The sequence below is a fragment of the Stenella coeruleoalba genome, assembly GCF_951394435.1.
Source record: "Stenella coeruleoalba genome assembly, chromosome: 3".
Classification (NCBI taxonomy): Eukaryota; Metazoa; Chordata; class Mammalia; order Artiodactyla; family Delphinidae; genus Stenella; species Stenella coeruleoalba.
The window spans coordinates 55497916-55521722 of record NC_137148.1 but is presented as its reverse complement, the minus strand read 5'-3'; the positions used below and the strand labels follow the sequence as shown (position 1 = coordinate 55521722).

At 36.8% G+C, this 23807-nt stretch overlaps 2 protein-coding genes across 11 annotated transcripts in view; one reads left to right on the top strand and one right to left on the bottom strand.

The window, feature by feature from the left end:
- LOC307183163 (survival motor neuron protein-like) overlaps positions 1-15538 on the top strand; it is a 45751-nt gene extending 30213 nt beyond the window's left edge. For 2 of the 5 annotated variants that reach the window (XM_079915286.1, XM_079915282.1), the window contains 3 exons: positions 1745-1795; positions 9581-9606; positions 15204-15538. In XM_079915286.1, the coding sequence (XP_079771412.1) occupies positions 1745-1792 (48 nt within the window). In that variant the 3' untranslated portion in view covers positions 1793-1795; positions 9581-9606; positions 15204-15538. Of the gene's footprint in view, positions 1-1744; positions 1796-9580; positions 9607-15181 lie in introns of all 5 variants that reach the window. The other 3 variants (XM_079915283.1, XM_079915284.1, XM_079915285.1) reach the window with 3 other exon arrangements.
- Positions 15539-18752: 3214 nt separating this feature from the next.
- The window catches only part of LOC307185133 (general transcription factor IIH subunit 2), a 66735-nt gene continuing 61680 nt past the window's right edge, over positions 18753-23807 (bottom strand). For all 6 annotated transcript variants that reach the window (XM_079918942.1, XM_079918945.1, XM_079918947.1 and 3 more), the window contains 2 exons: positions 23325-23489; positions 18753-21346 (listed from right to left, as the gene is read on the bottom strand). In XM_079918942.1, the coding sequence (XP_079775068.1) occupies positions 20982-21346; positions 23325-23489 (530 nt within the window). In that variant the 3' untranslated portion in view covers positions 18753-20981. The remainder of the gene's footprint in view (positions 21347-23324; positions 23490-23807) is intronic.

The window sequence follows — 23807 nt, the reverse complement described above, 5'->3', positions numbered from 1 at the left end:
GAGCAGCCAGACAGGATTTGGGTCTAGCTCTTAACCTATACACTTTTCTTTTTCTAGAAATCCTAACAGAATGCAGATGAATGAGAGTAATGTTATTGAAATAACATAGCACAGGCTCTAACTTTGGTACTTATTAGTAACAAATCCCCTTTAATATATCTTGTGGCCTCAAAGATATAGATTAATGGTGAAGTCGAAAGCTAGTATATATGTAGGGAAAGATAGAAGGTATTGAGGCCAGAAGGGAGAAGAGAGGAGTAGGACATTTGTGCTAAGTATGACCAGGAAAAACAGTAAATATTTGAGTCTTGATTTTTTTTTTTGAACTTCTAAAATATTTTTGTCTAGTGAGTACTGGTTTTTAATGGTTTTATTTTAATAAATGAGTGTGACACATTATATATTATATTTGACAGAAAATAAGATATAAGTTGGCTCAGGAACATCTTCAGACTTAGTGAAAGAAGAAAACTTTCTTAATTGCAGCCTAATAATTGTTTACTTTGGAGTCACTTTTAAAGTACATTTGAAGGCTGTAAATTTATTTTCTGATGATATTTTGTTAAAGAGAATTAATGAAATGTCTTATGTGAAACAAAATGTTCACTTCTGTATAAAATGTGTGTTCTTTTTTTTTTTAAACATCTTTATTGGAATATAATTGCTTTACAATGTTGTGTTAGTTTCTGCTGTATAACAAAGTGAATCAGCTATATGTATAATGTATCCCCATATCCCCTCCCTCTTGCGTCTCCCTCCCACCCTCCCTATCCCTTAGGTTGTCACAAAGCACCAAGCTGATCTCCCTGTGCGATGCACTAGCTAGTGCTTCCCACTAGCTAGCTGTTTTACACTTGGTAGTGTATATATGTCAATGCTACTCTCTCACTTTGTCCCAGCTTACCCTTCCCCCTCCCCGTGTCTTCAAGTCCATTCTCTGTGTCTGCGTCTTTATTCCTGTCCTGCCCTTAAGTTCATCAGAACCACTTTTTCTTTCTTTTTTTTTTTTTTAGATTCCTCATATATGTGTTAGCATACGGTATTTGTTTTTCTCTTTCTGACTTACTTCACTCTGTATGACAGACTCTGTGTCCATCCACCTCACTACAAATAACTCAATTTCTTTTTATGGCTGAGTAATATTACACTGTATATATGTGCCACATCTTCTTTATCCATTCATCTGTCGATGGACACTTAGGTTGCTTCCATGTCCTGGCTATTGTAAATAGTGCTGCAATGAACATTGTGGTACATGACTCTTTTTGAATTATGGTTTTCTCAGGGTGGGATTGCTGGGTCATATGGTAATTCTATTTTTAGTTTTTTAAGGAACCTCCATACTGTTCTCCATAGTGGCTGTATCAATTTACATTCCCACCAACACTGCAAGAGGGTTCCCTTTTCTCCACACCCTCTCCAGCATTTACTGTTTGTAGATTTTTTGATGATGGACATTCTGACCTATGTGAGGTGATACCTCATTGCAGTTTTGATTTGCATTTCTCTAATGATTAGTGATGTTGAACATCCTTTCATGTGTTTATTGGCAATCTATATATCTTCTTTGGAGAAATGTCTATTTAGATCTTCTGCCCATTTTTGGATTGGGTTGTTTGTTTTTTTGATATTGAGCTGCATGAGCTGCTTGTATATTTTGGAGATTAATCCTTTGTCAGTTGCTTCATTTGCAAATATTTTCTCCCGTGTTCTATGCTTCTAAATGCCTTTATTTTCCTTACAGGGTTTCAAACAAAGTCATAAAGAAAGAAGGCACTCACATTTCAATTAAGGAGTAAGTCTACCATCATTATAAAAGAGAATGTTACTTTTTTATAAATTTTGTAGTTTGTAGAAAATATATGTTTAAAAATTAAAATATTGAAAAGTAGAAAAGTTAATGTAAAACAATATTAAAGACATTTTGATGCAAAAACTATTTGATAAAAGATTGATCTAAATCCCCTCTAGAATTCTTATGATGTCAAAGTATCATCTCAGCAAATACTTGTTGGTTGGTTGTATTGAAAGGAAAACATACCTTTATAATAAAGAGATCCTTAGAATCAGAGATGAAATTTTGCGTCACTGTAATCAGACAGTCAGACTTGCTTTTTCATTTGAGATGCAGTATGAAATACACTGTATTACCTATGAAGTGTTATGGTCAAAAAAGTTTAAGTGGAATTTAAACAAACCTTTAGGATCTACTTTCCCATTTATCGGAAATACTGGGGATAGAGCAACAAGTTAAATGACACCACAAAAGAAATGATCAGACAGGTCCAGAACGTGGCATGTTGTAGAAGATAACTGGCCTCCTTTCTTCAAAAATTCAGTGTCATGAAAGAAAAAATGACATGGAGTAGGTAACTATTCCAGATTAAAAGTGACTTGAGATATAACAGCCAAATACAATGTGGCATCCTTCATTATTCATTAGACCCTGGTTTTGAAAAGCTATTTGTAAGAGACTTGGGGGTTGAGGAAATTTGAATATAGACTGGATTTTAAATGATATTAGATAACTATTGCTAGTTTTATGAGCTGTGATAAGGGTGTTGTAGTTTCTGGAAGAAGGTCTTTAAATTTGCATACTGAAGTATTTAGAAGTGAAGTGTTACAGTGTTTGTAATACATTTCTAAATGATTTAGCAAAATGTATATATGTGTGTGCACGAAGCATATATGGCTGTTATTGAATCTCAGTGGTGTTCATATGGATGTTCATTGTACTATTTTTTTCTATTTTCTGTGTGTTTGAAAAGTACATAAGAAAAGTGTTCAGTATTTTTAACTAAATTAGTAAAATCTGTGTGTCTATTGTATTCCTTTTTACATATTATTTTACACTTTTGGTCCATATTCATCCATATTTTGATGTTTGTCATCAGTATTTTGTGCATGTGTGTGTGTATATATATCCCCACTTAATATCACATTTTTAATGTTTTTACGTATTCTTTCTATCAGCTTGTTTGCCTGTATGTTATGCCACTCTTCCTTTAGTTCAGTAGCTTTTGGCATTCTCAATAACATTAGTAGCTACCTTCTTATATGTAGTACTCGGTTCTATTCTGTCACAGCGTTAGGGTAACTTTCTGTGTTGCGACTATTTAATAAAAGGTTGTGGACATTATGATTCTTAGTGGATGTTTCCATGTTGCCTTGAAAAGCAAATTTCGAAAAACATCTTTTCAAAATCTATGCATTCCTGGGAGGGACATTTTTTAAATTATATAAATCCTCACATTTAAAAGTATAGTTACCTGTATTTCATTCTTCGATTAAAGTCAGTTTTATTCAATTGAAGTTCTTCAGCTAGGTTATTCAGCTAAGTCTAAAGAGATGAATAGAAAAACTAGGCAGGGGATGAAGTGGGCTGAAGTACTCCAGGCAGAGAATGCACAAGCTAGAAGCATTAGGGCAGTGTGTTTCAAGGCCTAAGGCTGGCCCAAATGTCATACCACTGTTATCCGTTCTCCATCCATGTAAGTTCCCCTCTTTGCATCTGTTCTCTGCTTATTTCTATTACATAGCTTTTCACAGTATAATATCTTTATTGTTTATATATCTGTCTTTCCTCTGTCATTAGAGGCAAGGCACTACATCTCATTCTTCATCATGTCTACAGTATCTGGCATGGTTTTTTGAAGTCTAGAATGGGCTTAGAGCACAGATTGGAGGGAATGTCAAAGAAGAGAGAAAATGAAGTCAAAACAGCTTGTTTTCTGGCTTTCACTATAGTAATTGTCCTTGTGGTTATGAAGAATCCTAGATGAAAAATTCCATGGTCTGTACCTATATTCAGAAGATAGGCAAATAGAAGGTGAGATGCCATAATTGAAGAGTACCTTCATTAAGGGATCAGCCAGAGATTACTTTGTCTGAGTCATGTTGTAAGTTTAGCTTTTCTGTATGGTTGCCATTAACAGAAATAAACTACAGGGTTAATGGTTATGAACGTAAGTTATGTGTTGTTTGAAGCTCTTGGTGAATGGAAAACTATGAATTCAATTCAGAAATAAAATTCTGAAAGTTTAACCAGAGCAACTCCTGCTTCTGCAGAAATCCATGTTTATATACAGCAATCAGTAGAAGACATTCAGTATTCAGGTATTTCACAAAATACTTGGTGTTTTATCATTTTTGTGTATGAATTGTGGCCTTGCAAGAGGATTCAAGAACATTTTTACATCGCTCTCATTTTTTTTTCCAAATACTTTTTTTGAGGTTAATTTATATACAGTAAAATGCACAGATTGGGACTTCCCTGGTGGCGCAGTGGTTAAGAATCTGCCAGCCAATGCAGGGGACACAGGTTCAAGCCCTGGTTGGGGAAGATACCACATACTGCGGAGCAGCTAAGCCTGTGTGCCACAACTACTGAGCCTGCGCTCTAGAGCCCTCATGCCACAACTACTGAAGCCCGCGCTCCTAGAGCCCGTGCTCCACAAGAGAAGACACCGCAATGAGAAGCCCGCGCACCGCAACGAAGAGTAGCCCCAGCTCACCTCAACTAGAGAAAAGCCTGCACGCAGCAATGAAGACCCAATGCAGCCAAAAATTAAATAAATAAATAAACCTTTCTTAAAAATGCACAGATTTAAAGTGAAGAGTTTGATCAGTTTTGAGAAGGTATACCATTGTTACTACATCAAGATAAAAGAACATTTCCCTCAGTCCAGAAGTTCCTTTGTACCCCTTTCTAGTCATTCACCACACTTACCTATCCTGGCAATCACCATTCTGACCTCTGTGAACAAAGATTAGTTTTACTTAGTTTAGAACTGCAATCATACAGTATGTTCTCTTTTGCACAGGATTGTTTTAAATTATTATTACTTGTGGGTTCAGCTATTGTCCTGAGATTATATATGTAACATATTTTGAAGACACCAAGTAATATAGTTGGAGAAGCTTTTGGAGAAACTAATTTCTTTTCTTTCTTTTTTTTTTTTTATTTTTTTTAATGGAAGTATAGTTGGATTTACAGTGTTTTAGGTGTACAGCAAAGTGATTTCAGTTATACATATACATGTATGTATACCCATTCTTTTTCAGATTCTTTTCCATTATATATTATTATAAGATATTGAATATAGTTCCCAGTGCTATACAGTAGGCCCTTGTTGTTTATCTATTTTATACGTAATAGTGTGTATCTGTTAATCCCAAATTCCAAACTTATCCCTGTTTCCCCTTTCCTTTTTGGTAACTATGTTTGTTTTCTATGTGAGTCTATTTCTATTTTGTAAATAAGTTCATTTTTTTAGATTCCACATCTAAGTGATATCATATGATGTTTGTCTTTCTCTGTCTGACTTACTTCACTCAGTATGATAATCTCTAGGTCCACCCATGTTGCTGCAAATGGCATTACTTCATTCTTTTTAATGCCTGAGTAATATTCCATTGTATATGTATATACCACATCTTCTCTATCCATTCATCTTTCAATAGACATTTAGGTTGCTTCCATGTTATGGCTATTGTAAATAGTGCTGCTATGAACATTGGGGTGCATGTATCTTTTCAAATTAGAGTTTTCTATAGATATATGCCCAGGAGTGGGATTACTGGATCATATGGTAGCTCTATTTTTAGTTTTTTAAGGAACCTCCATACTGTAGGAGAAAGTAATTTTCTGAGCTTCGAAGTTCTGATCCTTTCATTACTAGTTATTGTGACACATAAATTGACCTTTTATATTTTAAAATGGCATATAATTTAGGGTTGAGCTGCATTCTACTTTAAATAAAACTTGGTTTCTAGGCAGAAGAAGAAAGATGTGAAGCAGTATACCTGAATATTAATGAGTCTTTGTGTTTAGATAAATACTTCTGGTTAATCTTATTTTATATATATATATATATATATATATATATATATATATATATAAAAGATAGCATAGCTACCTTGTTTGATACCAGTCAGTTGTTAGTTAGGGGAGCAGGGATTTGATTTGAAATTTTTTGCTTACAAACTTCATGTTTTTTCCAGTTAAGCTGCTGATCTGGAAAGTTGTACATTGTTTGGTAAAATTTGGACTCTGTAGTTTCCCTACTCTTGCCATTACCTGTAGGTAGAATTTTGACTTCTAGGATATGGTTCATTTTACTTTTACTGTAAAATTTATAATAAACATTTAAATTAAATTTGTAAAAAAAAAATCTTACTTTATAGAACTTGGTTTCAGTAGACTCTTAGCTCTGTGTTAGTTGGGTTTTTATTGTAAAGGAAACTAGAAACTGTCACATCATACTTTTCTTCCCTTACAAGTAATAATAGCTATATTTTCTGAATGATTACTATGTGTTGCTAGGCACTGTTATTTCATTGAATCTTTTTTTTAAAAATAAATCTATTTATTTATTTATGGCTGTGTTGGGTCTTTGTTGCTGCTCACGGACTTTCTCTAGTTGCAGAGAGCAGGGGCCACTCTTCATTGCAGTGCGTGGGCTTCTCATTTCAGTGGCTTCTCTTGTTGCAGAGCACGGACTCTAGGTGTGCAGGCTTCAGTAGTTGTGGCACGTGGACTCAGTCACCCCGCGGCATGTGGAATCTTCCCGGGTCAGGGATCAAGCCCATGTCCCCTGAATTGACAGGCGGATTCTTAACCACTGCACCACCAGGGCAGTCCCTCATTGAATCTTAATAGCACCCTCAAGTTAGTTATTATTATTATTCCCAAATGACTTGCTTTGGACCACGTAGTAAGTGGTAGAACTCTGTGTGACTTCAGAACTCTCTCCAGCTCTCAGCCCCCCAGCAACTGCTTCTGCCCGGCTCTGTGGAGTCTTGTCCTACACGTGCATAATTTAGGATTTGGGCAAGGACCTAAGTGGGAATCCTACACAGATTTTTGGGGCTCCTTCTCTTTAAGACCCTCCTCTCTAGACCTTACCTCCACAAATCCCATCTGCCTTATTCCAGAGCCTAGACTCCAATCCCTGTTTCTTCCCCCCACCCAGGAAGAACAGTACTCTCTACTCAGGCTCCACCTTTCATGCTGCAGTTTGGAAATTGTGTCCAGCCAAAGAGGGTGAATGCAAAGCTCACCTGTTTCCCTTTCTCAAGAATCTCACCCTGTGCTCTCTGTTGCCCAATGCCTGGAAACAGTTGCATCATAAATTGTGCCCAGTTTTATAACCTATCACAGGAAAACAAGTACACTACCAACTATTCCTCCTATTTTTAAAGAGACATTTTATCATTTTTTTGAATACTTGGATGGATGGCACAATTCATTGCATCACCTTTTCATTTTGGAACAATTAATTTTCAGTTGTGGGATGATTTCTGAAAGATTAATCTGTTGTGATGGTTAAAACAAAATGTGCTAAACAATGATATTACACCCTATCTCTCAAGTACATAAGGTTCATATGTCAGATTTGGGGTTATTGGTGTGTGTGTGTGTGTGTGTGTGTATACACTTCTCTATGACAGTAGTAGGTCTATTTGGGGCTTTTTTTGTTAAACTGTAGTTCCATAGAATTATTTTTGTGAAATTGTTGATTAGTTTCATGTATTGGGCCTCAGAATCTAATTACTGCTGTAGATTATCATGTGTTGTCATATTGCTTCCCCAAAAGAATAAATAGTTACTAAAGCCCTCATCCTTTACACTTACCGTAATTAGAGTATCTACTTGTTATAGTTTATTTAAATTATTTCTTTCTCCATTGTTATTCATGTTATAAAATAAAAGTTCTAAAATAGTTTGAATCGGTTTTTGAACATTATTCAGTTTATTCTTTTAATTCTTTTTTTGTGTGTGTTTTTCTTAAACTACATTGTTGTTTGTTATGTATAGCAATCTGATAGGAAAATATATTTAAATGAAAAAGTAAGATGCAGAACTGTGTGTATTTTGCTTCCTGCCATTTGTGTAAATATACATTTACATATATGCATGTGTGTGCATTGATTATCATCTCATGGCAATAGTCTAGTTACTACTGAAGAGGGACTAGAAGACACAGGGATGTGAGGGAAACTTCACAGTATACCTTTTTGTATTTTTTCTACTTTTGTGCTGTGTACATTTACTGACAGTAAAAAAATAAATATGTAATTAAGTTAAACTTGGTAAGATATTGATATATCATCTTACTCCTTAAAATTTTTTTCTTAATATTTTTTTATTGAAGTATAGTTGATTTGCAGTGTTGTGTTAATTTCTGCTATACAGCAAAGTTATACATACAGTCTTTTTCTTTTATTTTCCATTATGGTCTATCATAGGATACTGAATATAGTTCCCTGTGCTATACAGTAGGACCTTGTTGTGTATCCATTCTATATATAAAAGCTTACATCTGTTAACCCCAACCTCCCACTCCATCCCTCCCCCAGCCCCTTCCCCCTTGGCAACCACCAGTCTGTTTCTATATCCGTGATTCTGTTTCTGTTTCATAGATAGGTTCATTTGTGTCATACAGGAAGTCCCCTACATATGAACCTTCAGGTTGCAAACTTTCAAAGATGTGAATGTGCCCCTCTATGCCAGCTGCTGTACTGTACTACTGTGCTTTTCAAGGTACTATACTGTAAGATTAAAAATGTTTTATTTGGGGGGACTTCCCTGGTGGCGCAGTGGTTAAGCATCTGCCTGCCAATGCAGGGGACATAGGTTCTAGCCCTGGTCCAGGAAGATCCCACATGCCGCGGAGCAACTAAGCCCATGCGCCACAACTACTGAGCCTGTGCTCTAGAGCCTGCGAGCCACAACTACTAAGCCTGCGCACCACAACTGTTGAGCCCACGTGCCACAACTATTGAAGCCTGTGTGCCTAGAGCCTGTGGTCCACAACAAGAGAAGCCACCGCAATGAGAAGCCCGCACACCACAATGAAGAGTAGCCCCCGCTTGCTGCAACTAGAGAAAGCCCGCGTGCAGCAACGAAGACCCAACACAGCCATACATACATACATACATACATACATAAAAATATTTTTTAAGTTTTATTTTTTGTTCTTGTTTGTTTTTTATGTATAATTTGTGTGAAAAGTATTATAAACCTATTACAGTACAGTACTATGTAGCCAATTGTGTTAGTTGGGTACCTAGGCTAACTTTGTTGGACTTACAAATTGGACTTACGAACGCGCTCTTGGAACAGAGCTCATTTGTTATGCAGGGAGGGGGCTTACTGTATTTTAGATTCCACATATAAGTGATATCATATGGTATTTGTCTTTCTCTGTCTGACTTACTTCACTCAGTATGGTACTCTGTAGCTCCTTACATGTTGCTGCAAATGGCATGATTTCATTCTTTTTAATGGCTGAGTAATACTCCATTGTATATGTGTACCACATCATCTTTATCCATTCATCTGTCGATGGACATTTAGGTTGTTTCCATGTCTTGGCTATTGTGAATAGTGCTGCTGTGAGCATAGGGGTACACGTATCTTTTTGAATTATGAACTTCACGGTATACCCTTTTGTATTCTATTTTTGTGCTGTGTACATTTACTGACGATAAAAAATAAATAATATGTAGTGAAGGTACACTTGGTAAGCTATATCATCTAACTCCTTTAAACTTTTTTATTTTTCCATTTTTATAGGTAATTCGTATAGTGTTTTATAATAGGTAAGTACTCTTTCCTCAGTATTTCTTGGAGAACGCTTCATATCAGTATGTAAAACTGTCTTGTTTTAAACATATGCAAGATATTCTTATATACAGATGTGTACCATACTTATTTGATTGAACTCTTACGGATGGAAGTTTAGGTTGCTTCCAGTTGTTTGCTATTTAATACTATAGTCAGTGTTCTTTTACATAATTCTTTTTGTAGATGTCTGAATACATCCTTAAGATTATCTAAATAGATTGCATTAGAATCAAGAATTATAGAATTAGAACTCCTGGATTGAAGAAGATACACATTTATAATTTTAAAAGATTTTTGCCAAATTGCTCTCAGTAGAGATTGTATTAATTTCCATTTCCACCAACATTGTATGAGAGTCTCTGTTTCCCACAGTCTGGCCAATAATTTTTTTTTTTTTTTTTTTTTTTTGCGGTACGCGGGCCTCTCACTGTTGTGGCCTCTCCCGTTGCGGAGCACAGGCTCCGGACGCGCAGGCTCAGCGGCCATGGCTCACGGGCCTAGCCGCTCTGCGGCATGTGGGATCTTCCCGGACCGGGGCACGAACCCGTGTCCCCTGCATCGGCAGGCGGACTCTCAACCACTGCACCACCAGGGAAGCCCTAGCCAATAATTTATCAGACCTTTGGATATTTCTCAGTCTAGTAGTTGGAAATGATTGTCTCATTGTATTTATAATTTATTTATCTTATTATTGTGAAGTTCAGCACCTTTTCTTGTGTTTAAGAGAACTGTGTATCTTTTCTTATCTGAAAACTTTAGAAACATCACCGTTGCCTACTTTTCAGCTGGGATGTGTGCTTTTCCTTTTTGATTTGCAAGAATTCTTTGTGCTATGAGTTACAAATACTTTTTTCCTAGCTTGTCATTTCTTTTGACCTTGCTTATGGTTGTAGTGGTTGTTGTCATTTTGACAGAAATATTTGCTTTTTATGTAGTCATAGTGTTTAATTTTCATATAGTCAGAATCATCCTGCCTTTTCAGGCTTTTCTTCTAATGCTTCTACTGTTTAATTTTTTTCCTGTATCTATATGGTAATTTTTCCATTATCATTTTAGATATTTGTGCTTACTTTCTCTTTTCAACTTTTGCTTATAAAATTTTATATACAGATGTCCTCATTATTCATAGATTCTATATTTGCAAATTTGCTAGCTTGCTAAAATTTATCTGTAATCCCGAAGTCATTATTTGTGGAGCCTTCACCATCATTCATGGACACATGCAGAGGGTGAAAAATTTGAGTCACCTGACAGACATTTTCAGCTGAGATAAAGCTGAAAATGTAGTGCTCTGTTTTCTTTTTTCAGCTTTCGTACTATAAACAAAGGTCATTTTCACAATCTATTTAGTTCTACATTTTTCTGTCTTTTGCGCCTTTTGACTTCACTCTTTAAAATAGCCCCCAAGTATTGTGCTGTAGTGATATCTAATGTTCCCAAGTGCAAGAAGGCTGTGATGTGCCTTACAAGGAGAATACATGTGTTAGATGTGTTCAGGCATGAGTTGTAGTGCTGTTGGCCATGAGTTAAGTGTTGTTGAATCAACAATATATATGAAATAGTGTGTCTTGCAACAGTAACACGCATAAGGTTATGTACTGATCAGCTGGTAATGTGACCAGAGGTTTGCAGGAACCTAGCCCTGTGTTTCTTCTAGGAGTAATGGCTCAGTATTCACAAATTCATTGTTTGTAGTGACTTTTAAAAACATAACTGCCATGAATAATGAGAATTGACTCTATGTAATTTCAAGTCATTTTACAGTTTACAGAGTAAAGAGATAGTGAAAATAACTTTGTTAGCAATTTCAATGAGAATTTAAATACAGCAAACCCCAATTTTTTTTTAACATCTTTATTGGAGAATAATTGCTTTACAGTGGTGTGTTAGTTTCTGCTTTATAACAAAGGGAATCAGTTGTACGTACACATATGTTCCCATATCTCTTCCCGCTTGCGTCTCCCTCCCTCCCACCCTCCCTATCCCACCCCTCCAGGTGGTCACAAAGCACCGAGCTGATCTCCCTGTGCTATGCGGCTGCTTCCCACTAGCTACCTATTTTACATTTGGTAGTGTATGTATGTCCATGCCACTCTCTCACTTTGTCACAGCTTACCCTTCCCCCTCCCCATATCCTCAAGTCCATTCTCTAGTAGGTCTCTAAGGAAAAAAAAAATGTCATGAAGAACCTAGGGGTAAGATGGGAATAAAGAAACCCCAATTTTTATTATGTATTTTCCTAGTATTGAATGTTTATATATATCTCCAAATCAGATAATATTCTTTGAATGCAACTAACTGTTCATTGGCTGTTATGCATGAACCTGAAATATATTTATCTTATAAATACTGACTCTAATAAATTTCTTTTTTTTTGAAATTTTGAATTTTATTTTATTTATTTTTTATACAGCAGGTTCTTATTAGTCATCCATTTTATACACATCAGTGTATACATGTCCCAATCGCCCAATTCATCACACCACCACCACCACCCCCCCCGTGGCTTTTCCCCCATGGTGTCCATACGTTTGTTCTCTACATCTGTGTCTCTATTTCTGCCCTGCAAACTGGTTCATCTGTACCATTTTTCTAGGTTCCATATATATGCGTTAATATACGATATTTGTTTTTCTCTTTCTGACTTACTTCATTCTATATGACAGTCTCTACATCCATCCACGACTGACTCTAAATTTTAAATGCACCTCTGCTATGTTCTAGCTTATTACCTTGATTCTTCATGCACTTGGTTCGTCAAAACAGTACTTCTGAAAGCTTCTATTTGTTGGATAGACAGATGATAGCTATCCTCTGTGTTGCCTAATAGCAAAACATTTCTTTCTTTTTATAGATACTAGTTAGAATGATCTTATTGTTTTTCATTTCTACATATTTATTACCTTCCAATTACTTTGTATACACATCTGTCTTCCATATCTGTCCACAAACTGTAAGTAAATTTTAGTGTACAAGCATTATAAAAGTTGAAAGAATATTGTCACATGTCCTTTTAGCAAAATGGGATGGTTCAGGTTTTTAATCATAAAATATTATATAATGAAGTCCTTCCTGTTGAAGGACTAACTAAATGATACTACCATATTTTCTTTTTTGTCCTGAGAAATATATCAGTTCCTTTATTTACAAAACAGAAACAGACTCACAGACTTAGAGAATGAACTTATGGTTACCACGTGGGGAGGGTGGGGGAAACAGATAGTTAGGGAGCTTGGGATTGACATGTACACACTGCTGTATTTAAAATAGATAACCAACAAGGACTTACTGTGTAGCATAGGGAACTCTGCTCAGTATTATGTAACAACCTAGATGGGAAAAGAATTTGAAAAAGAGTAGATACATGTATATGTATAACTGAGTCACTTTGCTGTACACCTGAAACTATCACAACATTATTAATCAACTATACTCCAATATAAAATTAAAAGTTTAAAAAAAAAGAAGTATATCATTTCTTGAGTTTGGGAAAATTCACCTACGTAGAATATGTCATCTGAAGACTCATCATCTGAGACTTTACTTATATGAACAATTTCACCATTATTAGTCCAGAATAAAGATCAAAATTTTTTTCTTAAAGGGTTAGATAGTAAATATGTTAGGCCATAGTTTTCCAGCCGCTGGCCTAGATGTTACTCTCTATCCCTTTACATTCATCTTCTAATTGCTTTAATAATTTTGAAATGACTTTCTCTGTCAATTTTGTTCTCTTTGCTATTATGGACAGAAAGTGAAAAAGTCTGAATTCTCAACTGTGTTCAGGGAAAGCTTTAAAAAAAAAAAAAGACTACAAGGATTGTATCTCCATACTTCCATTAAAACTTCTTGAAAGATAATCCAGTACTTTGGACAACAGAATAAGAAAACTGAAGGATGGTGTAATAGTGATGCTTTATTTCACTACTAATGATTTATTTCATCATCATTTTAGGTGATTCCATCCTTTCACGTCCTTATTTTAGTCTTTTTTTTTTTCTTATGCATAGCTAGAGGTCGCTGGTGAATGTATTATCTACTGCTACGTAACAAATTACCCTAAAATTTAGCACCTTAAAACAGCAAATATTTATTTATCTTTAGTTTCTGTGGGTCAGGAATGCGGGGCAGCTGAGGTGGGTGGTTCTCCTAAGGCTGCAAATCAGGTCGTCAGCCTCAAGGCAATAGTCATCTCACAGTTCTACTGGGGCTGGAGGATCTGCTTCAGGCTCACCCAGATGGTTGTTAAGAGGCTCTCTTGCTACCTGGCGTTCTCCATAGGCAGCCTGAGAGTCCTCACAAACTGATAGCTGGCTTCTCCAAAGTGGGCGATCCAGTACAGAATGAGCAACACCACACGTACTTTTATAACTTAGTCTCTGAATCACACACCATCACTTCCACCTTTTTCTATCCTTTTGACGTAAGTGCAACCCACGGCCAACTGGAGGGGATTAGACAAGGGCAGGAATCACTGGGGACCATCTTGAAGACTGGCTACCACAATGAGTTAAAATAAAATATATCCTGGGATGAAGAGTAACAAAATGTTTCAAGATAAGTAAAAGTAAAGTGATAGTAAAAAAGTAAGTGATAGTAAAATCACTAAGATTCTGTATTGTAGATTTATAAAAGAGTCCAGTAGAGTTACAGCATAATTGCAAGATAGGAGTTTTGTTTATTTTTTTTAATAAATAAATTTTCTTTTTGTTCTTTGGCAGACCTCTAAGAGTGAGTTGTGAATGTAAGGACAAATAGTTAGAACTGATCGAATAAGAAACTCAAAAATTGGGAATTCCCTGGTGGTCCAGTGGTTAGGACTCGGTGCTTTCACTTCCATGGCCCAGGTTCAATCCCTGGTTGGGGAACTAAGATCCAAAAAAAACTCAAAAATTAAAATTGGGTTCATTGGGCCCAGATGATATACTTGGGATTAATTTCCACTTTCTGCTTTCCTTAGAAGTTTTAAAAAATTTTCTTCCTATCTGTTGTTTATTAAAATGGATATTTCAGGACCATAAATTTTTCTCTGACAATTTAGTTGTATTCTGTAGAATTCTTATTTTCTAGATATTCCAAATTTCAAAATTTTGTTTTTAACTCTAGAAATGTTTTAATTTCAGGTTAATTTCAATTAATTTCAGTTAATTAATTTTTAGGTTAATTTTACTTTCAGTTAGGTTTAATTTCTAGTTTTATTGTATTGTAGTTATAGAATGTTGTTTTGTATTGTTCTAATTACTATTTTTTAAACACATAATTTTGATCATTGTTTTTAATATGTTTTAAATTCTGTTAGGACAGATCAAATACCAGTGCTCCTTAAGAATTTTTTTAAAAAATACTCTTGCCCATTTATTCCTTCAAATGAATTTCACAATTAATTTGTCTAAATATCTAACTATCCCATAAAGATTAAAATTAGTATTGTTTTTTACACTAGCATATTTTTATTCTAATTTTATTTACCATGATGCATGTGTTGCTTTATGTTTTCTTCTTTATGATTTTATAAGAAAATAGATTTTTAAATTTCATAATTGTATGTAGACTTTTTATCTTTCGGATTCAGGTGCAGCTCTCTCCCAAGGAGGATGGTATATTGATGTGCCCTGGTCGATGTGAACAGAAGTTTCATCATTTTCTTCATGAACACTTGGATGGGTGCATGTCATCATTTCCCCTTGTTGCATGTGACTCATGCTTAAATAACCAGTTAGCTATTTTGAGGCAATAATCAGTTTGAATAACTGAACAATGGAAATATGAGTGATTAAAAGAAATTCAAGGTCACAGTGCAGAAAGTCAATCTGTCAAAATCACAACTGAACCCATTTGTATATTGTAACTTTCTTAGTAAGTATGTTAAGATTTTTATCAATGCCTTTAAAAATAAATAACTTTTTTTTTTTTAAACCTTGACTATCTGAATATTTTTCTTTGGAATATATACGGTAGGTTGGAGTCTGTCTAAAGATGTAGAGAAAACTACTCAGGCTTATTCGGGTAAAGGGTAATATTGTAAAGATACAACCAATTGTAAAACAATGTTGCTGGTGATCCAAGGTTAGGGAACAAAGCCTAGCTGAAGCTGAATGTCAGAGGACTGGACCTGGCCAGTCAGGAACCAAGGCTGTGTTCTGTTGCTTGGATGTCATATTGTCATTCTCCTCCTGCACCTTTTCTTATCTGTCTGCCTCTCTTCTAGCCTCCTCCTCACCCTCCTCATGCACACTGCCTAACAGGATTGCCCAGGCCATTCTCTCTTCATCATTACCTTGCAGTTCCATCTACCATCCATTTGACTATATCTGTGTCTCTCGGTTCAGATTCTCTGGAGAGGTAGAACATAGTACTGTTTTAGTTTAGTCTAAAGGATTGGTGTTCACATGCCTGAGATTCTCCCTAGTCCATTTAGCTGTGGGAGAAGATGCTAATATGTAAGTGTTATTTCTTTCAGAGGTTTTGCTTGGGTAAACTGCATGTGCCTAGCATATTAGTAGCTGCCCAGTATTTTTTGAGTAAATAAGTGAATATTCAAGTGCCTGGTAAGTAAGCTTCGCAGAATGGAATGTTCTATGGATTAAGCTTTTTTGTACAGGTAAGTAGAGTTTTATCATTTTTCATGACAATTAGCTAATATTTTATATTAATTGCCTAAAATATGCCAGGTTAAATTTAGTTATGAAGGTAGCTTATTTGCTTTGTAAGGTTTTTGGATGTTACCTCCCTTAATATTTTACCTAATACAGTTGGAGAGTAGTTGTAGGTTCAGGAAAGTCATTCATTTCAGCAAATATTTATTCACCTTTGTGTTAGGCACTGTTCTAGGTGCTTGGGAACAAAACAGATGAAAGTTCCTGCCTAGAGTGGTGGGAACTAGCTAGTAAACAAGTGAAATTTATAAGGTGGCATGTAGTGATTCATGTCGCAGAGAAAAGGGAAACAGGAAAGGGAGCTGGCAGAGTGGGATTGGAAGCAGGGATGCTTTTTAAAAAAAGAACAGGGAACTCCTAATTGAGGTGACATTTGAGCAGAGATCTGCAGAAAATGAGAGCCATTCACATAAGTGAAGAACCTCCCAAGCAAAGAAAATGACAGGTGCAAAGGTCCTAAGACAAGAGTGTGTTTAGCATGTTCAGGGAACAGCAAAGAAACCAGCTTGGCTGGAGTGGAAATGAGCAAGGAGGAGAGATTAAGGTCATATGTAGGCCATTGCAAGGTCTTCAGCGTTTCTTGGGAATCCATTGGAACGTTTTGAACCAAAGGTGTTGCATGATCGGATGCATAAAAAGAGGCTTCTGGGGGGAACTCCCTGGGGGTCCAGTGGTTAGGACTCTGGGCTTCCACTGCAGGGAGCACGGGTTTGATCCCTAGTCGGGGAACTAAGATCCCACATGCTGAGCAGCATGGCCCCCCAAAATAATAATTTAAACAAAAAAGAGGCTTCTGACTGCTTTGTTGACAATAAACCATAAGTTTCAAGGGAGAGAGAGCAGGCCGAGTAGGGCTTGGATCTGAGTGTGTTTTCCAAGTGGAGCTCAGGATTTGCCAGTAGGTTCCATGTGGAGTATGAAAGAAAGGAGTCAAGAATGACCCCCAAGGTTTTTGGCCTGAGCAAGTGGGAGAATAAAGTAATGAGATGGGGACTTCCCTGGTGGCGCAGTAGTTAAGAATCCACCTGCCAATGCAGGGGACACAGGTTCGAGCCCTGGTCCGGGAAGATCCCACATGCCATGGAGCCACTAAGCCCGTGAGCCACAACTACTAAGCCTGCATGCCTAGAGCCTGTGCTCCGCAACAAGAGAGGCCACCACAATGAGAAGCCCACACACTGCAATGAAGACCCAACACAGCCAAAAATAAATATGCTTATATAAAGTAATGAGATGGAGAAGTCTGCATAAAGAGTACTTGTGTAGAAAGGAAGGAGGAGTTGGGTTTGGACCTGTGTAGTCTGAGGAGTTGGATATGAGTAAAGTGTTCAAAGGAGAGACCTGGGATAAAGATGAAATTTTAGAAGTTAGCATAGACCTAGAATTTAAAGCCGTTCATCAGGATGAGATAGCCGAGGAAGTGCATATAAATAGAGATGTCAGAGGAGAACTCTGGGGTACTCCCAATGTTTAGAGATCTGATGCGAGAAGCAGTAAAAGAGACTGAGATGGAGCTCTCAATTAGGAGGAAACCCAGAGTGATGCCCTGGAAGCCAAATGGAGAAAGTGTTTCGAGGAGTGATGGGCCATATCAGAGCTACCAATAGGTCAGATGCTGCTAGCAAGTCACATAGGATGAGGACAAAGAAGTATTTGTTGAATTTAGCAGTGACCCTCATAAGGGCTGTTTTGGTGCAATGGAGGAGGTGGTAGAGAATGGAAAAGAACAGATGAAGACAGCACATGTAAACAACTCTTTCAAGAATCTTTGTATTTCTGAATTTTTGTTATATTTGGGTATTAGTGAAATTATATTTGACATAACTTTAGAATTTTTTGTGAATCTTGGTTGTATATATGTGTATGTGTAAATTTTTTAATGTAAGATTTCTTACTGTGGGTCATGGTGAAAAAAGGGTTTAAAAAATATGGGATTAGAACAAGAAGGTGAAGAGAATGTTTAGAAAAGAGGTAAAGGATATGGGAGATGTTACTCATGTGAGCACAGGGGAAGGATTTAGGGAGTTGGAGAAGGTTGGGATATGTGATCAGAAAGGGAGAAGTTTTGAAACATAAGGATGAGTGTCAGGGCAATGAGGGATGACCTAGGAGTCCTGTGGAAATTGATGTATACTGGAATAAAGGGCATAGTGACCTTATGATCCAGAAATAATCCATTCTCTGTAAAGGGCCAGGGTAAATTAGTTCAGCTTTGTGGGCCTCTAAAAATGTAAAAAAAAACATGCTTAGCTTATAGGCTGTGGTCATACTTTGCTGCCCCCTGCTTTTTTTGGGGGGAGGGGCATGCCACATGGCTTATGGGATCTTAGTTCCCAGACCAGGGATTGAACCCAGGCCCTCAGCAGTGAAAGTGCAGAGACCTAAACTCTGGACCACCAGGGAATTCCCACTGCCCCCTGCTTTATACTAGAAGCCCTTGGCAGAAGCTCTGGACAAATAATTTGCATGGAGTTCTGTTATTTTTTTAAGTATTTTTAATAGTACATGTATACGGTACAGAATTCAGATGATTATATGCAGGATAAAGTAAACCTCCCTACCATGTCCACTAGCTATCCTGCTCCCCTCCCTGGAATCTATCATCATTTACAGTTTCTTAGTTAAGAAGTTTTCTATGTATGAACATGCATGTACATATATGCTCTCAATCTTAAATTTAAGATTTAAGTCAATCTTAAATTTAACTAGATTCATTTTCCTTGAGGTTTGAACTATGAAATGTAATACTTGTACCACTTATGACGTTATTGCCTTCATATCCAAATCCAGCCTTCACTGCCTACTCTGCAGTAATGAATCTGGACCCTGTAACTACCCCTCCCTTGTCAGCAGGTACAGTGTAAAGCTTCGTCAGTAGAGGGCGCTGGTGAGACACAGGAGGGGCAAGGGACTACTTTTCTTGTGTCCAGTGTGCCTCTGTAGCAGACACCTGCAGCACATGGTTTCTGCAGCCTTGTGCAGTGCCTGCCTTCAGCAGTGGCCAGCAGCACTCAGCAGCCCCACGTGGATGGCTTTCCCTGGCACCCCCAAAACACTTTCTAAGCAAAGTGCTCCAAGCTTATACCTTCTTGGGCTGCACCTCTTTAATTAAGCCAACCTCTCTGTTGTCCATGGCTGTGCCTTCTCTGTCAAAGTCTAGATCTCAGCCCTGGGGTACTTTCTTTGGGTGCTGTCTCTCAGCCTAGCATGAAGAGCCATAAGCTCTTTCCTGTACCTGCTTAGAGTTCTCAGTTTCATAATCAATCCTCATTACTCCAGTTTCCTGTTACAGTGACTAACTCTTTATAGTAAACTTTCCCCAAATTACTGTGTGGTTTCTATCTCCTGATTGGACTCTGATACAAAACGTAAAACCTTTCTGATTAGAAAAGCATTAGATACAAAATCAGACAAGAAGATAATCCATCTCCTAGATTACCTTCTAGTAATCTCACCCTCCAGAGCAACTATTAATGTTGTAATGCTAAACCAGTTTTATGCTTTATTTTAAATATAAAAATAAAAACAGCTACTTGTAAAACAGAAAGCAGTACAAAAAGGACGAAAGTAAAAAATAATACCTTCCTGTCCCCTTTCTACCCACTTAAAATAGTTACCACTGTTAACATTTCCTTGTGTATTCTTCCAGAAATTCTTAATGCATCTAGAAACATGAGAGTATAGTTTTTAAACAAATGGAATCATACCATATATACCGTCCCTGTGTTTCATGGTAAAAATGAAAATTAAGGTAAAAGAATGGTTGTTTTCCAACTTATACTAGCATTATGAATTTGGATTGGCCTTCTAACCATTCAGGAAACTCCGTTGATTAACTGGTAGGAATGAAATTTTGGACACAGGCACAGATGTAGACAGTCACATCAAATGTAATACCTTGAACATTATGAAGTCACTGACAAATTATGTTCTCCCTGAGCAAAGTGGATTCATAAGAAAATTTTAAGGCCATTATAAATGCATATGTTGGACTCTTAAACATGTGGTTATCTAAAAAAACACTGATACTCAAGATTCTTGAAAACACAGATTTAGCTAATTTCCAATAATGCTAAATTCTATTCTACACTTTTTTGCTGTTACAATAAGCATTGAATCAAAAGCCTCTAGAATACAAGCATTTTCCCTAAATCCTATTTCTTCATATCCAACACAGTTGGTAAAGGGAAGGTATAAGTAAACCTTACTATACCAAAGTTAATTAAATGTACAAAACAGACCCTACAAGGATTAAGGAATATCTCTTGTTTCACCTATGTGTGAAAGTGATTCAGTCCTTAAGTTAGCCATTTTCTAATAACTTGAATACTCCTTTCATATTGTGGCTTTAAGATAGATTGGTACACCTCTCCCTACCCCCTTCTCTGTGGCTTTGTTACTGTTTACCATAGTTAGCCTGAAAGCCTGATGCTGACCCTGGGTAATGAAGAGTTAGATGCGTAAACTTGATTAAAGGTCTGATCTTCGGTTGGGGAGGATCATTAGGGACATCAAAGTTACTGGTCATAAACTGTTTCTTAAGCTCAGTAATGGGTAAGCAGGTGTTTGGTTTTTTTATTACATGCCATGCATTTTATTCTTTTGTATGCAGTATTTAATAAGTTTTTGGATAATTAGGTTTTTTAAATTGTTGACAAAAATTTTCTTGATTTAGCAGTTTTTAGCTAAATCTTCTATTTCTGAATGATTGGAGAGAATGGCAGTACCCATTTCCAGTGAAGAGTGAAGTGTTTAGATAGAGGATGCCTTTCTATCACGGCATTAAGCAGTGTGATGTCTTCTGCATCCAGGAGCCAACTTAACATGTTAAGTCTAGTGAGTCTTGGCAGTCGTAACACACATTGACTCAAAGACTTGACTGTTATGGCCTGAGCTTTGATACATTCTTTGAAATGCCTGGAAATTGTTAACTCTTGCAAGTTGGGCATGTTGTCCAGTGTTTGAAAGAAGTTTCTGTATCCTTCCTCTGTAATCTTGTGGTTGATTGAAAGATTAAGATTCTTGAGTTTCTGGAAACCTCCATTGATTGCTACCTTGGCTATAAATATAAAAGCAAAATATTTATGAAAACAGAATAATAAGGACTTCTATTTCAATACTGGTAGACTAGGTTATTTGAACCAACCTCTTCTACCACCATCACTTAAAGTAGAAAATGCCCAATTTTAATAAAGATAAATTTAACAATAAGTATATTAGATAGATTTACTTCTAATTGGAGTATTAAAGATTAATAAATTACATTTAAAAAAACCAAACTGGGGCTTCCCTGGTGGCGCAGTGATTGAGAGTCCGCCTGCCAATGCAGGGGACACGGGTTCGTGCCCTGGTCCAGGAAGATTCCCACATGCCGTGGAGTGCCTGGGCCCGTGAGCCGTGGCCGCTGGGCCTGCGCGTCCGGAGCCTGTGCTCCGCAGCAGGAGAAGCCACAACAGTGAGAGGCCCGCATACCACAAAAAAAACAAAAAACAAAAAACTATATTTTTACAACAGACACACTTTAAATATAAGGACATAGAAAGATTAAAAGTAAAAGGGGGAAAAAAAGGAAAAAGTAAAAGGGATACATCTCTAAATAACTGGTGTGGCAAAAAAATGACAACTGAAGTTAGAAAATATTTTGAACTGAATGAGAATAAAAATATGACACTAAAACTTGTGAGAGGGAGCTAAAGCCAAAGTTAGTGCTCTAACTATCCATCTCAGAAAATTAGGATATCAAAAAAAAAAAAAGAAAGAAAGAAAGTAGGACAAGAAAAGCAAATTATATCCAAAGAAAGTAGCAGGGGATAATAGAGGTAAAAGCAGAATAAATGAAAAACGTGTAGAGAAAAAAAAATTTAATACAATTGAAAAACCAACCAGGTAAAAAAAAAAAAAGTATTGAATATATCAGGAATGAAAAGGGGACTATCAATCACCATAGGTCATACAGATATTTTTAAAATTATAAATATTATGAGCAATTTTAGAAAAGTTTTTAAATCCTTAGAAAAATGTAACTTGCCCAAACTGCACCAATGATAACACAAACGTATACCAATAGAAAACCCACAATGAGGTATCGCAACAGATTCATCAGAATGGCTAAAGTTTAAAGGTCTGACAATACCAAGCAGTAGCCAGAATGTGAAACAACTGCTGGTAGGAATGTAAGTTGGTACAACTATGGAAAACAGAATATTTACCAAATGACGCAAAGTCCGCCCTAGAAATACCTCCATATATGCATCAACAGTCACGTACAAAATGTTCATAGCAGCATTATTCATAGTAGCCAACTCATATCCAGTTGAATGGATAAATAAATTGGCGTATGTATAGTCATACATGGGACAATATACAGCAATGAAAATCAGTGAACTCTATAGTCACACGTATCAGTATGAATCAGTATCACAAGTATGTTGAGCCCGAAGAGGCAGGCACAATAGTACATACTGTGGAGGATCCCATGACATATATTTTTAAAACAGGTAAAACTATGGTGAAAGAAAGCAGTATGGTGGTCACCTTTGGGAAGGAGGGGAATGCAGTGTCAGAAGGGACACAAAGGCGGCTTCTGGGATGTAATATTCTATATTGTAACCTAATGAGTAATTGTTACACAAGTATGAGTAACAAGATTTAAGTATGTTCACTTGAAAACTCATTGAGCTGTACACTTAACGATTTTGTACTTCTCTTTACGTGTATTAATTTTCTATTTTAAAAAAAGTACTATAAAAAGGAGTACATGGTGGGTATGTGGCCAGGTGTCTGAGACACTAGGTGTTAAGAATGGACTTGAGGGCTTGTGTAGTCTCAAGTGGGAGGCTATCTTTTACTTCTAAATCTGACCAGAATGAACCAAAATCCATAGAACATTAGAGGGAACAATATGATAGCAAAAATGAGGAAGTGGGTTGAACATTTTTAGGGGGACGAATGTTTTTGTAGACATTTTGCAGCAGAAAGCTTGAGTAATACCACTGGCTTTCATGTGAGCTGAAAGAGTTTATCTGAGGGTATCTCACCAATTTCCACCACGCTGTCATCATCCAAAGTCTGGAAAAATGAGAGAATGCGGAGACATTGAAGATGCTGACATTGCTGGATGATCAGTTTGGCCACTTGATGAATCCCATCCCCAGTAGGAAGGATCAATTCTTCCAGGTTATTTAGAGAACCTAAAGTGTAGGCTATCAGAAGATATTAAAAAGCTATTCTCTGTACTGTGTTCCCAAACAATTGTAATTGAAAGTCTCAAAATCATGCACATTCTACGAGTCCCCATGTAGCATAGAGGCTATTCCTCTTTCTCTCCAAGAAAGGGGTCAGCCTACACCTTGACCTTCATTGCTACCTCTAGACAACCATTCCTCCACCCTTCCCCAACCAGTCTCTCCTGTACTGAAGTCCAAAAGGCCTATCACATCTCCATTTCCTTTTTTGTTGGCTGCACCACACAGCTTGCAGTTCCCCAACCTGGGATTGAACCTGGGCCTGCGGCTGTGAAA